Source organism: Pseudophryne corroboree, chromosome 2, assembly GCF_028390025.1.
Source record: "Pseudophryne corroboree isolate aPseCor3 chromosome 2, aPseCor3.hap2, whole genome shotgun sequence".
Classification (NCBI taxonomy): domain Eukaryota; kingdom Metazoa; phylum Chordata; class Amphibia; order Anura; family Myobatrachidae; genus Pseudophryne; species Pseudophryne corroboree.
In genome coordinates, this window is record NC_086445.1 from 19,961,156 (window position 1) to 19,975,742 (window position 14,587).

The window sequence follows — 14,587 nt, forward strand, 5'->3', positions numbered from 1 at the left end:
AATCCCGACATGGACAAAATACCGACATGTAAAATGCAGACAAGGTCAAAATACCGATAGGTCAAAATACCGACATGAGTTTTTCACTGAAACCGACTTGTTCATAGTTTACCATCCCAGTGGACCTGGAGGGGGAATATAATAGTGTGCCAAGCGCAGCGAGGTACCGTGCCCGAAGCATGGCGAGCGCAGCGACATACACACACAAAAAATATATATGAAAACAGCATGTCGGCATTTTGACCTTGTCGGTATTTTAAATGTCGGTATTTTGTCCATGTCGGTATTTTGACAGTCGGTCAATTGCTGTCGGGATTTCGATCGTCGGGATTTTGATTGGAGGTATTTCATACCGATCCCCTTTGTATAAGTAACACATTATAGAAGGGCTGAGGTATAAGTGAATGTGCCATTATACGTTTGTACCCTTATACACATAAAAGATGATGGTTTTCCCTGAAGGATGTAGTGTGGGGCAGATATCAGACTGTGCGGTGTCAGGATCCTTACAGCAGTGTACATCAACATTAACTAGCGATTAGGAGCGCGAGAATCCATTAAACTCCTGCCCGGGGCCGTCTGCACTCTGCACCGCTTCCCCGGGCAGGTCAGCGAGATGAGCTGTCTCTCTGTCCCGATGTCATTTACCAAACACACACTGGGGTAACGGGGGGAAGCTGAATACCAGAGGACAAGAAGGGCGCAGAGCAGTATCGCCAGCGCAAACGCCGTCTCAGAACAAAAGCATTTAAAAAAAATAAAATGCCACATTCTGTTTGATCATCAAAATATTTATTAACGCGTGTATATAAAAAAACTTACAAAAATATTATAATATGAATATACTATTTCAAAACTAATGGAACTTCCAGGCGCTGTCTCATGTATGCGCACAATGACGACTACTGGCCTGGAAGTGAATACAGCTCCGACGCTTGTGTCATAGGAGCAGATCAGCCACAAAACTATTTTTACTTTAGAATAGGCAGAAATATATAAGTGTATCGCCATGACATAGTGCTATTGCTGCAATAATGCTCTGGCCACCCCCAAGTGCTGCACGGCTGAAGTGTAACATGCTGAAGACGCTTACACAAAGCCAGCAAGTGCCACTTACGCTGGAAGCCTGCCCCAAGTGCAGCCACTTATCCCTCTATAACTGCCCCTGAATGGTCCTCTGATGTTATCAGCTGGTTACTAGGAGGCTGATACAGCTGAATGCCGGGCGAGGACCCAGCTCCCCAGGCCATGCAGTACAGGATCTGACCCCTGATAGCGTGCCGCATCACGAGCGCACATACACCTGTATGCAGATGAAGATTAAGCCGATGATTAAGTTAATGGAACGGAGGACGAACAAGAAGACAATATTCTGATCACAGATGTTGCCTCTTCTGCAGCAGCTGGAAATAGCAATAACCATAGTAGCAGGAATATAAGGCAGGCGCCGGTATCGAACACAGAAAGCGCGTAATCTAGAACGCAGACTGGACTCCAATCCTGTGTCCTGCACAGACCCCACCAGGCGGATTACGCTGCAGAACAAGCGTTGCGGAGAAACAACACGGAAGTCAAGCGGTGACTTTTACTGGCGAAATGAGTGGACCGAACCGTAAGCTCCCCAATCCGCTGAAACGTATTATTCGCTAACACCAAGCAACAACAAGTCTAAAGCAGAACTAGTCCGGAGAGCTTACAATCACACTACTTATTTAGCCAAAGCATCATTTTTAAGCCAATAGTGTCTTCAGCTGGACACGGACGTGAAGATCCAACACGATCGCTGGACCTGTTGGCGGTTTTACAACACCCAGCAGTGGGGAAAGTCAGCCGCTGTGTAGTCTGGCCGCGCAGCCACAGTGGGTCTGTAGCGGCACGATCGGACGAGGGCCAAACACCAGTCAGCGACCTGTCAGAGGGCAATTCAAAAGCAGCAATAGTATGATGTGTAAAGCGCGCCGGGTTTTGCGCTTATTGTTAGCAGTGCTTTAAATTTTAAGCTGAAACCCGCAGAGAAGCGTCAGCCAATAGCAGCCGCCGTTTCAGAAACACAAAACCCCTGGAAACTACTTTGGACTGCATTGGAACGACTGACCCCCACATTATTCTCTCTGAATTGAAGGTTGAACCTGAACGTTCAGCTAAGTAGAATACTAAATAGAGGCCACAATTTAACGTATACAGGGCGATCGCAGAAATATATTTAGTCTCCGAGACCCTGCAGACGCCCCACTAAGAGTTAACGGAGAGCCGGGTGCGGGAGCAGTGCGGGATGAGTGCCGTGTGTCAGGGAAGATGAATCTGAGATACTAGGCAGGAGAGCAGTAAAAAGATTAAAGTCATATTATTATTGGGTGTGTGTCTGTTCTCTGCTCCCCCCTCCTCTCCCTGACAGCTCAGTCATCATCTGTAAGAAATACCGGAGCGGGACATTATGATGGGAAACTCGATAAAGCGTCAGGGGGAGCCTTGCCGAACATCCATCACTGGGACGCCTGGAAAATTTCAGCTCGCTGCCGGCCCCGCAAATGTCTGTAATATATTTTTCTGATGTCGTGGTTTAGATGCTTTTATGAAATTGAGATATGTGTACGGAGGCTGGGGAACGGGAAGCGTGCTGGGTTTCGGAACAGCGCAATAATAAAATTAAAAAAAATCCTGCAGGATTGGGCAGAAGAGCTGACAACCTGTTTCAGAAGAAGTTAAATTCCACGGCTTGTGAATGAAATCACACACACATTAACCCTCTCTGGGGGGGGTCTTCAACAAAGACTCTTCTACAGAATAAAAGGGGATTTAAACTTTCTAGTCACTTGAAGCCACAGAATCTTTCCCGTTCCCCTAATTACCAGACTCCCGGCTACAAGGTGCCCGTGCCACCCTTCCAGCCTGTCCCCCCCCACCCCCCCAAACCCATTGTTAATGGAGGGCAGCCAAAGTTAGGGATCACTGATCCTTATGCTGGAAGAAAAGTTTGTACACAGACATTAAAATAAAACAGTGGATGTCGTCAATCGCTTCCTTTTTTTTTCTACTCTCATAATTCAGCATAGGGACCAATAATCCCTGTTTTATACACTGTGGCAAATACAGCAGCTGCGTCTAACAGTTCTACCCGCCCTGCACAGCACTCACTAGTAAGTATCAGACACAATGGTGTTATACACGCAGAGACGAAGTTGTTCAGAACATGGGCGTAAATGTCTCATAATAAAAAATAAAAAAAAAGTTGCATCCACAAGCCGCGTATTTCTGCACGTATACAGGGAGGTAAATGTCTTGCAATTTGCCCCCTGCGGCATACACTACGCACCTCCGCAGCGTGTACTTACTATTGCACACGTACAATTATTACGCTTCCTAGCACGTGTATAAGAGGTTTCCGGTAGTACTGCCGGAGCCTCATTTTACTATTATTTGGTTTAATTTATTAGAAGGTGTACGCAGCCCCGTAAAACAAGTTCAACTCTGCTCCAGAGCCTTAGCGCGTGCACCTTCCACCGGTCTTACCCTACGCCGCGCAGGACTGTGATTATTACAACAAACCAATCAAATCCTGCGGCAGAGGAGCGAGCGGCACCATTTGTTAGCTCCTGTGCGTCGCAGCGCTCATTAAGCTGGAAACACGATTACGGCGCACTTCCCCAGCCTGTGAATAATCGGGACCGCCTTTGTAATAAAGACTTTTACACTCTCCGCGCCTGACAACCATCAAATTATTCAGCAGTAAAATAAACAAGCCGTCATACAACAAAGGCAGCGACGCATTTACATAATAATAACAGCCGCCCGTTCCAGAGACACTTTATGTACAATGAGAGGGAAGCTACACAGCGTTCACCCTGGTGTCACGTCTCCAGTACACGTACAAGAGGTCAGAGTTCCGAGCGGCTCTCCGGCCGGAGCCACCGCGCAGCTTAATGAGCCGGAAGCGGCGCTTTTATCGGGAAGGTTCTATAAACAGAAGATTGGGAACATTTTAATACAAGACATTCACGTAGACAAATGTGTCCGTTGGATAGTTGTCACTTGTTGGGACGCTGCCCCTCTAACAGCCGACATGATTAATTTGGTTACGCTGACCCCTCTCAGAAGGTCCCCATCAGTTCTGTTATTAGGGAACAAGCCCCCATTTGTTCCTGATACGATGCACTAGCTGATCCAGTACAGGCCGATGGCGTCCAGACTGCGTGGGGTAGAGAATCGGGATAAACATCGTCTTCTATCTTTAGAATCGGTCAGGAAATTGGTGACCTTTGTTATGATTGATGAGGAACGAGACGCTCCTCCCGGTGAAAAGTCACCAAAACGTCATAACAAGTGGTCTATTGTTTTTGGGTTATAGGTGGACCCTGGGTCAGGACCCCAGCCTCCCCCCAAAACATCATCAATACTGTACGAGCATCACTCAGTACTGGTCCCAGCTCCCGCCATAAGGTTCTGCGCACTGAACAGACGGGGAATAAGGCATTGGGGTTCTGCCACCAATGTTCACCATCAGTGGCCTCCCAATTGATGGTGAAATTAGCCACCATCGCCAGATCATCGATGGTCAGTGGCCAACCTAGCGCTGCTTGCTATTGGTCACTTACACCTAAGGGTTCCTGTACACTCTGACATTCATTAACCTTTTATCAGGTCGGAGACGGTCGGTGTGATCCTACCACACAGAAGCCACCGGCTTGCGGTACACAGCGCACATCTGTTAACATACACAGAAAACGGAAGAGATTTCCTACTTAAAATAAATTCTGAGACCTGTTTTACTGTGCAAACACCTAAGGAGGACACACGTTACTGGCAGTGCAACGATGTCACTCAGCGACGCACGTATCATTGGGTTCAACCCGGTCGCTGCATCATGACGTGACAGAGGCGAGTACGAAGGGGGAGGGGTGTTTATCGCTGAAGGTCGCAAACAGTGTCCGCTATAAAGTACACGCTGTGGAAATGAAAACACTGTGATTGGTGCGTTTTATTCAGCAACTTTTATTTGAAAACAAATACCACCGACCTTCCAGCGAGTGCATGCTCTTCTCCTTCGCCGTCTCGTAGACGCTGCAGAACTCATCGCCCAGGTTTGGATCCGCTCCGGCCTGCAGCAGGGACTTGACGATACTGTGAGGACAAAACAGGAACGTGAGCGGATTTATTTACAGGACCCCACACACTGGGTGATGAGAGGCAGGGGCGCTGCCTGAAAGAGCTTACAATCTAAGGGGGGCCATCGGAGGTGTACACAGTTATACAGTGTAGGAGGGAAATAAAATGCAATTACAGCCCAAACTGGTATGGGGCCTAATTCAGACCTGATCGCAGCAGCACATTTGTTAGCTAATGGGCAAAACCATGTGCAATGCAGGGGAGGCAGATGTAACATGTGCAGAGAGAGTTAGATTTGGGTGGGGTATATTGTTTCTGTGCAGGGTAAATACTGGCTGCTTTATTTTTACACTGCAATTTAGGTTTCAGTTTAAACACACCCCACCCAAATCTAACTCTCTCTGCACATGTTACATCTGCCCCACCTGCACTGCCCATGGTTTTGCCCATTGGCGAACAAATTTGCTGCTGTGATCAGGTCTGAATTATGCCCATAATTCACAGAATAATGATACTATAGATAATGGGCAAAGATCAATAGTATGGCTTTGGGAAGAAGTCTTCCTGGCAGGAGGAATGAACCAGATCAATGAGGAAATCTACCTGCAGTGTCAGCGTGGCCCGAGATGTGGAACCTAACAAAGGATTTATGGAGAGGTCTATCCACACAACGGGGCCACAAAGGAACGCGAGGCTGAATCCGGGGCTTAGCCAATAAGTTAGTGAACCAGATTTTAATAAAAAAATAGTTTTTTTTCTTTACATACACAGCGAGATGGAAACGCCAGTAAACTGCAGCAATCCAGGTGGAAGAGAACGGAGACATAAAGGGGGGTATTATTCCCGAAACCAGCGCCAGCCAAGGAGTGCAGGATAGTTTACTGGGGCGCGGGTCCTTGATAATGAACATATGCCTATTATTAGCATATTGGTCATTATTGGAAATGTACAAATAACCCACCCAAATCTAACTCTCTCTGCACATGTTACATCTGCCTCCCCTGCAGTGCACATGGTTTTGCCCAACTGCTAACAAAATTCCTGCTGCGATCAACTTGGAATTACCCCCCATGGTCTGTAACATAAGAACGCACCTAATGTAAAAGGAAGAATATTACGTTAGTAAATAGACGTACAGGGTAACCTGCGGCATCCGGGATCCAGTCTGAAGATCGACAATGTTTACAAGGTCGACAGGGTTTCTAGGTCGATGGGTCAAAAGGTGGACACGAGTTTTTAAAAAAAAAATTTTTTTAAACTTTTGCATACTTAACGGTCCACGTGGACTATGATTGGAACGGTAATCTGTGCCGAGCGAAGCGAGCCATGCGAGGGGACACGGTGCACTAATTGGGCTTCCCGGTCACTGTACGAAGAAAACGACACCAAAAAAACATGAAAAACTCATGTCGACCTTTTGACCTGTCGACCTAGAAACCCTGTCGACCTAGTGACTGTTGACCTATAGCGGTCGACCTAGACACTGTCGATCTAATGAGCCACACCCGCAGCATCCCTCTGACGGATACACAATAGTGAAACCTGTACAGGGGAGACCGCACTGTAAGTGTGCCCTGCCGTCAGGAATACTTCTTACCGGATATACAGCCACATCGCACATAGGGGCCGTGTATAAAGAGGTCTGTGATGCGTGTAACAGAGCAGGGGAGACCGCACTGTAAGTGTGCCCTGCCGTCAGGAATACTTCACACCGGATATACAGCCACATCGCACATAGGGGCCGTGTATAAAGAGGTCTGTGATGCGTGTAACAGAGCAGGGGGGGCCGCGGGGTCATTTTCTCCGCACAATACAGATTACACATCCAGGCTTCATACTCCTCTCCATCTAATTACACACAATAGGCAGATTTGCACAGACTACACGTAATCACGGGCGTTCGGAGACACACGATTAGTCACCGCGGACAGCACGGGCGCCGTCCCGACCGCTGGACACCCCAATAATGGAGCAATAAACTGCGTTCCGTGTATTGTGTGGCTCTGATTCGGGAATTAAAGGGAATAATGAGCCCTTTCCACATAAATGGACGCGAGACCTGCTGGATCGGGGTATCGATCTCACTAAACATTCATGGGCGAGAGACGACAATGGGGGCGAGAAGCGGGGAGAGGTCACGTATAGGGGTAAGTGCAGCAGGTGGGTGCACAGGGGACCCTGGACACTGTGTGAGGGGCACACCTTGCCATCTCTGGCAGATGGGGCCACCGCGTGTGACCGCGGCTCCAGGCGTCTCGCCGTAGGGCAACGTCCATCTCTAATTAACATTACAGGGTCTGATATGTGCATGTAATGCAGTCGCAGGAAGTATTCCGCACACTTCCAGTCCATGGGGTGCACTCGTATTTACTAAAGGTAGACTTTCAGAGTTGTGTTTCTGGGGCTAAAACGCACATTTACTAACATTTAAAAATCAATATTAAAAATCACATGTCAGTAAATGTGCGTTTTAGCCACTGAAACACAACATCGATTTGGAGCAATTTACGACCTTTAGTAAATCTATCCGTATTAATGCTCGGCCGGCGCCGCGGGAGGTTTCCTGCTACACCGGAGACTGAAGGTAACGATGCGCCGGATCTCTAGATGGGGAACGCAGTAATACAACCAAAAATACTGCAAATATAATCTATTATAAAGACTATAACGCGATTCACAGGGATTGTTATGTATGACGATTACACTGGGAGCCCGATTCAGACCTGATGGCTGATGTGCGGTATCGCACAGCGCCCGATTATCGAATGACATGGTGTATGCACCGCAATGCGCAGGTGCGACACCAAGCAGCGACAGAATAGTGCAAAACTTTCGATAGCAAGGCGTTCTCAAGGTGATTGACAGGAAGAGGACGTGTGTGGGTGGTAAGTGGCCGTTTTCTGGGAGTGACAGGAAAAACGCAGGCGTGCCCAAGCGTTTTCAGGGCGGGTGTGTGACGGCAGCTCCGGCCCCGATCAGCCTGTTTTTTTCCGCACTGTAGGTGTAAGTCCTGGGCTGCGCACACACTGGAAAAATCATTCGCTGGTGAGTGAGGTGTGAACGGATTAGCAGATGTCCGCTGTCTGGTGAAGTTTTGGCGCGGCGTACACATGCATTCGCACACTTGCACGGGGCGAGCTTTCACTCTCCCTGGGCGGCGTCTATCTGATCGCAGACCTCTGCCAATTTGCAGCAAAGCAATCAGGTCTGAATTAAGCCCTCAGTGCACGCTGCCAGGGCGCCCAAAACGGACACTCTTGTATTCACCAATTAAGTGTTCAGGACACGGGCGGAGCCAGCGCGCAGCTCAGCAACTTACAGCGCTGACAGTTACAGTCCCCTATAGCAAGCCACCTTCCTACCCGCGCGCTGCCCACCGCTCAGCCTTACACAGCGACAGTCCCTTATAGCAAGCCACCTTCCTACCCGCGCGCTGCCCACCGCTCAGCCTTACACAGCGACAGTCCCTTATAGCAAGCCACCTTCCTACCCGCGCGCTGCCCACCACTCAGCCTTACACAGCGACAGTCACCTATAGCAAGCCACCTTCCTACCCGCGCGCTGCCCACCGCTCAGCCTTACACAGCGACAGTCACCTATAGCAAGCCACCTTCCTACCCGCGCGCTGCCCACCACTCAGCCTTACACAGCGACAGTCCCTTATAGCAAGCCACCTTCCTACCCGCGCGCTGCCCACCACTCAGCCTTACACAGCGACAGTCCCTTATAGCAAGCCACCTTCCTACCCGCGCGCTGCCCACCGCTCAGCCTTACACAGCGACAGTCCTCTATAGCAAGCCACCTTCCTACCCGCGCGCTGCCCACCACTCAGCCTTACACAGCGACAGTCACCTATAGCAAGCCACCTTCCTACCCGCGCGCTGCCCACCGCTCAGCCTTACACAGCGACAGTCCCCTATAGCAAGCCACCTTCCTACCCGCGCGCTGCCCACCACTCAGCCTTACACAGCGACAGTCACCTATAGCAAGCCACCTTCCTACCTGCGCGCTGCCCACCACTCAGCCTTACACAGCGACAGTCACCTATAGCAAGCCACCTTCCTACCCGCGCGCTGCCCACCACTCAGCCTTACACAGCGACAGTCACCTATAGCAAGCCACCTTCCTACCCGCGCGCTGCCCACCACTCAGCCTTACACAGCGACAGTCCCCTATAGCAAGCCACCTTCCTACCCGCGCGCTGCCCACCACTCAGCCTTACACAGCGAGTCACCTATAGCAAGCCACCTTCCTACCCGCGCGCTGCCCACCGCTCAGCCTTACACAGCGACAGTCCCTTATAGCAAGCCACCTTCCTACCCGCGCGCTGCCCACCACTCAGCCTTACACAGCGACAGTCCCTTATAGCAAGCCACCTTCCTACCCGCGCGCTGCCCACCACTCAGCCTTACACAGCGACAGTCACCTATAGCAAGCCACCTTCCTACCCGCGCGCTGCCCACCACTCAGCCTTACACAGCGACAGTCACCTATAGCAAGCCACCTTCCTACCCGCGCGCTGCCCACCACTCAGCCTTACACAGCGACAGTCCCTTATAGCAAGCCACCTTCCTACCCGCGCGCTGCCCACCACTCAGCCTTACACAGCGACAGTCCCCTATAGCAAGCCACCTTCCTACCCGCGCGCTGCCCACCACTCAGCCTTACACAGCGACAGTCACCTATAGCAAGCCACCTTCCTACCCGCGCGCTGCCCACCACTCAGCCTTACACAGCGACAGTCACCTATAGCAAGCCACCTTCCTACCCGCGCGCTGCCCACCACTCAGCCTTACACAGCGACAGTCCCTTATAGCAAGCCACCTTCCTACCCGCGCGCTGCCCACCACTCAGCCTTACACAGCGACAGTCACCTATAGCAAGCCACCTTCCTACCCGCGCGCTGCCCACCACTCAGCCTTACACAGCGACAGTCACCTATAGCAAGCCACCTTCCTACCCGCGCGCTGCCCACCACTCAGCCTTACACAGCGACAGTCCCTTATAGCAAGCCACCTTCCTACCCGCGCGCTGCCCACCACTCAGCCTTACACAGCGACAGTCACCTATAGCAAGCCACCTTCCTACCCGCGCGCTGCCCACCACTCAGCCTTACACAGCGACAGTCACCTATAGCAAGCCACCTTCCTACCCGCGCGCTGCCCACCACTCAGCCTTACACAGCGACAGTCACCTATAGCAAGCCACCTTCCTACCCGCGCGCTGCCCACCACTCAGCCTTACACAGCGACAGTCCCCTATAGCAAGCCACCTTCCTACCCGCGCGCTGCCCACCACTCAGCCTTACACAGCGACAGTCACCTATAGCAAGCCACCTTCCTACCCGCGCGCTGCCCACCGCTCAGCCTTACACAGCGACAGTCCCTTATAGCAAGCCACCTTCCTACCCGCGCGCTGCCCACCACTCAGCCTTACACAGCGACAGTCCCTTATAGCAAGCCACCTTCCTACCCGCGCGCTGCCCACCACTCAGCCTTACACAGCGACAGTCACCTATAGCAAGCCACCTTCCTACCCGCGCGCTGCCCACCACTCAGCCTTACACAGCGACAGTCACCTATAGCAAGCCACCTTCCTACCCGCGCGCTGCCCACCACTCAGCCTTACACAGCGACAGTCCCTTATAGCAAGCCACCTTCCTACCCGCGCGCTGCCCACCACTCAGCCTTACACAGCGACAGTCACCTATAGCAAGCCACCTTCCTACCCGCGCGCTGCCCACCACTCAGCCTTACACAGCGACAGTCCCCTATAGCAAGCCACCTTCCTACCCGCGCGCTGCCCACCACTCAGCTTTACACAGCGACAGTCACCTATAGCAAGCCACCTTCCTACCCGCGCGCTGCCCACCGCTCAGCCTTACACAGCGACAGTCCCTTATAGCAAGCCACCTTCCTACCCGCGCGCTGCCCACCACTCAGCCTTACACAGCGACAGTCCTCTATAGCAAGCCACCTTCCTACCCGCGCTGCCCACCGCTCAGCCTTACACAGCGACAGTCCCCTATAGCAAGCCACCTTCCTACCCGCGCGCTGCCCACCGCTCAGCCTTACACAGCGACAGTCCCCTATAGCAAGCCACCTTCCTACCCGCACGCTGCCCACCGCTCAGCCTTACACAGCGACAGTCCCCTATAGCAAGCCACCTTCCTACCCGCGCGCTGCCCACCGCTCAGCCTTACACAGCGACAGGCCCCTATAGCAAGCCACCTTCCTACCCGCGCGCTGCCCACCACTCAGCCTTACACAGCGACAGGCCCCTATAGCAAGCCACCTTCCTACCCGCGCGCTGCCCACCACTCAGCCTTACACAGCGACAGGCCCCTATAGCAAGCCACCTTACTACCCGCGCGCTGCCCACCACTCAGCCTTACACAGCGACAGGCCCCTATAGCAAGCCACCTTCCTACCCGCGCGCTGCCCACCACTCAGCCTTACACAGCGACAGTCCCCTATAGCAAGCCACCTTCCTACCCGCGCGCTGCCCACCACTCAGCCTTACACAGCGACAGGCCCCTATAGCAAGCCACCTTCCTACCCGCGCGCTGCCCACCACTCAGCCTTACACAGCGACAGTCACCTATAGCAAGCCACCTTCCTACCCGCGCGCTGCCCACCACTCAGCCTTACACAGCGACAGTCCCCTATAGCAAGCCACCTTCCTACCCGCGCGCTGCCCACCGCTCAGCCTTACACAGCGACAGGAGCTCGCACCAATGTTTAATCCTTTGTTCAGGCAGAAATATCCCCCATAAAACACGCCCTATAGTTCTCCTGTAACGCCGCAGTGGAGACGCGGGTAGGCCTGTCCGGTGTACGCAATACTCCCAATAATAAATCTACATCTTGGTGAGACAGCGGCCGCACGCTGCACCATAACTCCCAGTCCGTGCAGAATAAATGCATTCCCAGAGAGGAGAGATAACACGATTTGTAGAGATTTATTTCTCCTCTGTCTCCAGCGGACACCTCACACCTCAGAGACACAGGTGGGGTGGAGGTATTGACCCGTCCTGATCTGGAGACCCCCATGGGGCGAAGGTTACGCCCTGCCCAGGCCTTTTCACTCCCGTTCTGCTCCGGTGCTCATCTGGAAGAGTCAACAACCTTCACAGGACAGCGCTGGCCATTGTCCCCGGCTCTCCCCACTGAGCACAGTAACAGGGGACATGAAAGTAAAACAAACACGGCGGCTCCAGAAAGCCTCTTACGGGACGACCTTGAAGGGGTCTCATGGCATTGAGCTTGTCACGGCATCTTATCAAAAGCCCGCGCCACACACGAACTGGGCACACGGGGGCCCGGGCCGCGCCGCTCGAGAGCGGATATCCACCCATTGTCCTGCCGGCCGTAATCCTGTGTTGTCCCAAGTCATTAGGGCCCTTTTTGTCAGTTATGGACTGGCGACGCTGCCGAGCGCACGGGACAGACATCAAAAGTCACCAGAGCAAAGTGTTCAAAGCTGGCGGGCAAATTGGATTTCTCTCTGCACGACTCACTGGATCTGGTCGGGGGGCAGCAAACAGTTCCAGGTGACCCTTGTTAGCTTTAGCCGGAGATGATCACCCTGGGAACACGTTATATGAAGGGGGCAGGACAATGTGGATTTGGGAGGCAGACATTGCATCGAGCAAGGATACCTGGATCTCCCCCAGTGATACATCAGTCACGTCCACAGATATATTACAGTCCAACTCTGGCCACCCCCCACCCCATCCTCCACGAGGACCTTCAGAACCGGCCGCGCAGACCTTAGGTCTCCATCATTATATATATATATACACATATAGAATTATTCCAGCTTCACAGTCTACTAATACAACAGAACTGCCACTATGGGCCACCCCAGGTGACGTTCCTCCAGCTGTCCTCTGTCCTTCATATATATATACACCTTACACTACTGCCGCAGCCTCCTCGGTGTACGGGTGACCGGCGGCCTCTGTACATACCTGCGATTTCTCCCGATCGCTGCCACCATGAGAGGGGTCCACCCGAGTTTGTGCCGCGAGTTGGGGTCCACCTTTTCCTGCAGTAACCTGGAACAGAGAAGTCGTTACAATTAACCCTTTAATCATGCATGGAGTACACAGAGCATTGGCGGTCGCAAATGGCGCTACTAACTCCTTCCCCAGTGCACATCCATGCGACCGCCTGGACGAGGTCTGAGATGACCACTATTAGCACCTGTACCAGCTGCAATACAGATTGGTGCGTCTGTATACGCCGTCTGACCGCGGCCTCCTATGCCTGTGTCTGTGCGTCTCTACACAGCCACTTTCCCCGACACTCCCATAACACGCCCTCTGAGAGGCCCATATGCATGCACTAATAGTCATCTCCCGGTCATCCATCACTTTCCCACCTCCCTTCTGATACCGTCTGACCCGATTGCAGCAGCACCTCAGTGTAACGCATGCATCAGGGAAGTTCACAGAAATTTTGCACATGGCCGGTTGCACCCAAAAACGGCTGACATGCGTGAAGGGGGGTGGGGATTTGCACCCCCCTTCCTCTTTGTTTTTATGCGTGAATCTGGGGAAGGTGGTAACATACGTCAGGTTACTGATTTGTGATTGGGTAACATCCCAGCCTATCCCAGTGTACCCACAGGGATAGGTTCCAGCCGGGACATTACAGACAACGTGGTGTTATTAATCAGTGTTCTCCTCTGTTCCCAACTCTTACACTAAGGGGTCTATTCATGAAGCAGTGATAAGTGTGGAGAAGTGAGACGGTGGAGAAGTCACCCATGGCAACCAATCAGCACTGAAGTAACAGTTATCATTTGCATACTATACAATTGTACAGAGCAGCCGATTGGTTGCCATGGGCAACTTCTCCACTGGCTCACTTCTCCGCTCTTTTCACTGCTTCATGAATAGACCCCCGAATCCCTCATGCTATGAGTAACCCCCCTCCAGTGACGGTTACACCCCTAGCTCTGTACACTGTTCCCGGCCTATGTGATGTTTGACAGGTGGGCACCGTAACCCTGTCCTCCAATACATTCCACAGCACGAAACAGTGTACGATAGATATTATTAGACTGTAATGGGGGAACAATTACACCCCAGCCCTGGCCGGACTATATCAGTGACACAAACTACATCCGCCATCAGTCACCGACAGGCAATACGGGCCGAAGGCCCCTAATTAGATGGCCCCAGCAGACGAGACCCCCGTAATCAGAACATTTATCAGGCATGTTCGTAAAATGGTTTGTTTACCATAAATCCTAACAATGGGGGGACACTGGATACTCTGGGGTATAGAGTGCGGTGTCACCTCTTAATACTCATACTCCCTCCCTCTGCCTCTCTAGAATTCCGATATCCTGGGGGAAGCTCTGTCATTTCATAACTTACCTCCCAGGTCAGAATCAGGAGTATAGGAGAAAGATCCCATTCTCCTCCATCCATGGGGAACACTGGGTAGACTGGGAATATCAGGAACCAGCTGCC

At 52.1% G+C, this 14,587-nt stretch overlaps 1 protein-coding gene across 1 annotated transcript in view; it reads right to left on the minus strand.

Moving 5' to 3' along the window:
- The window catches only part of CLPB (ClpB family mitochondrial disaggregase), a 148,788-nt gene that overhangs the window by 105,365 nt on the left and 28,836 nt on the right, over nucleotides 1-14,587 (minus strand). The window contains exons 3-4 of the mRNA XM_063950902.1: nucleotides 13,076-13,162; nucleotides 5,015-5,118 (exon numbers count right to left, since the gene is read on the minus strand). Coding sequence (XP_063806972.1) covers nucleotides 5,015-5,118; nucleotides 13,076-13,162 — 191 coding nt within the window. The remainder of the gene's footprint in view (nucleotides 1-5,014; nucleotides 5,119-13,075; nucleotides 13,163-14,587) is intronic.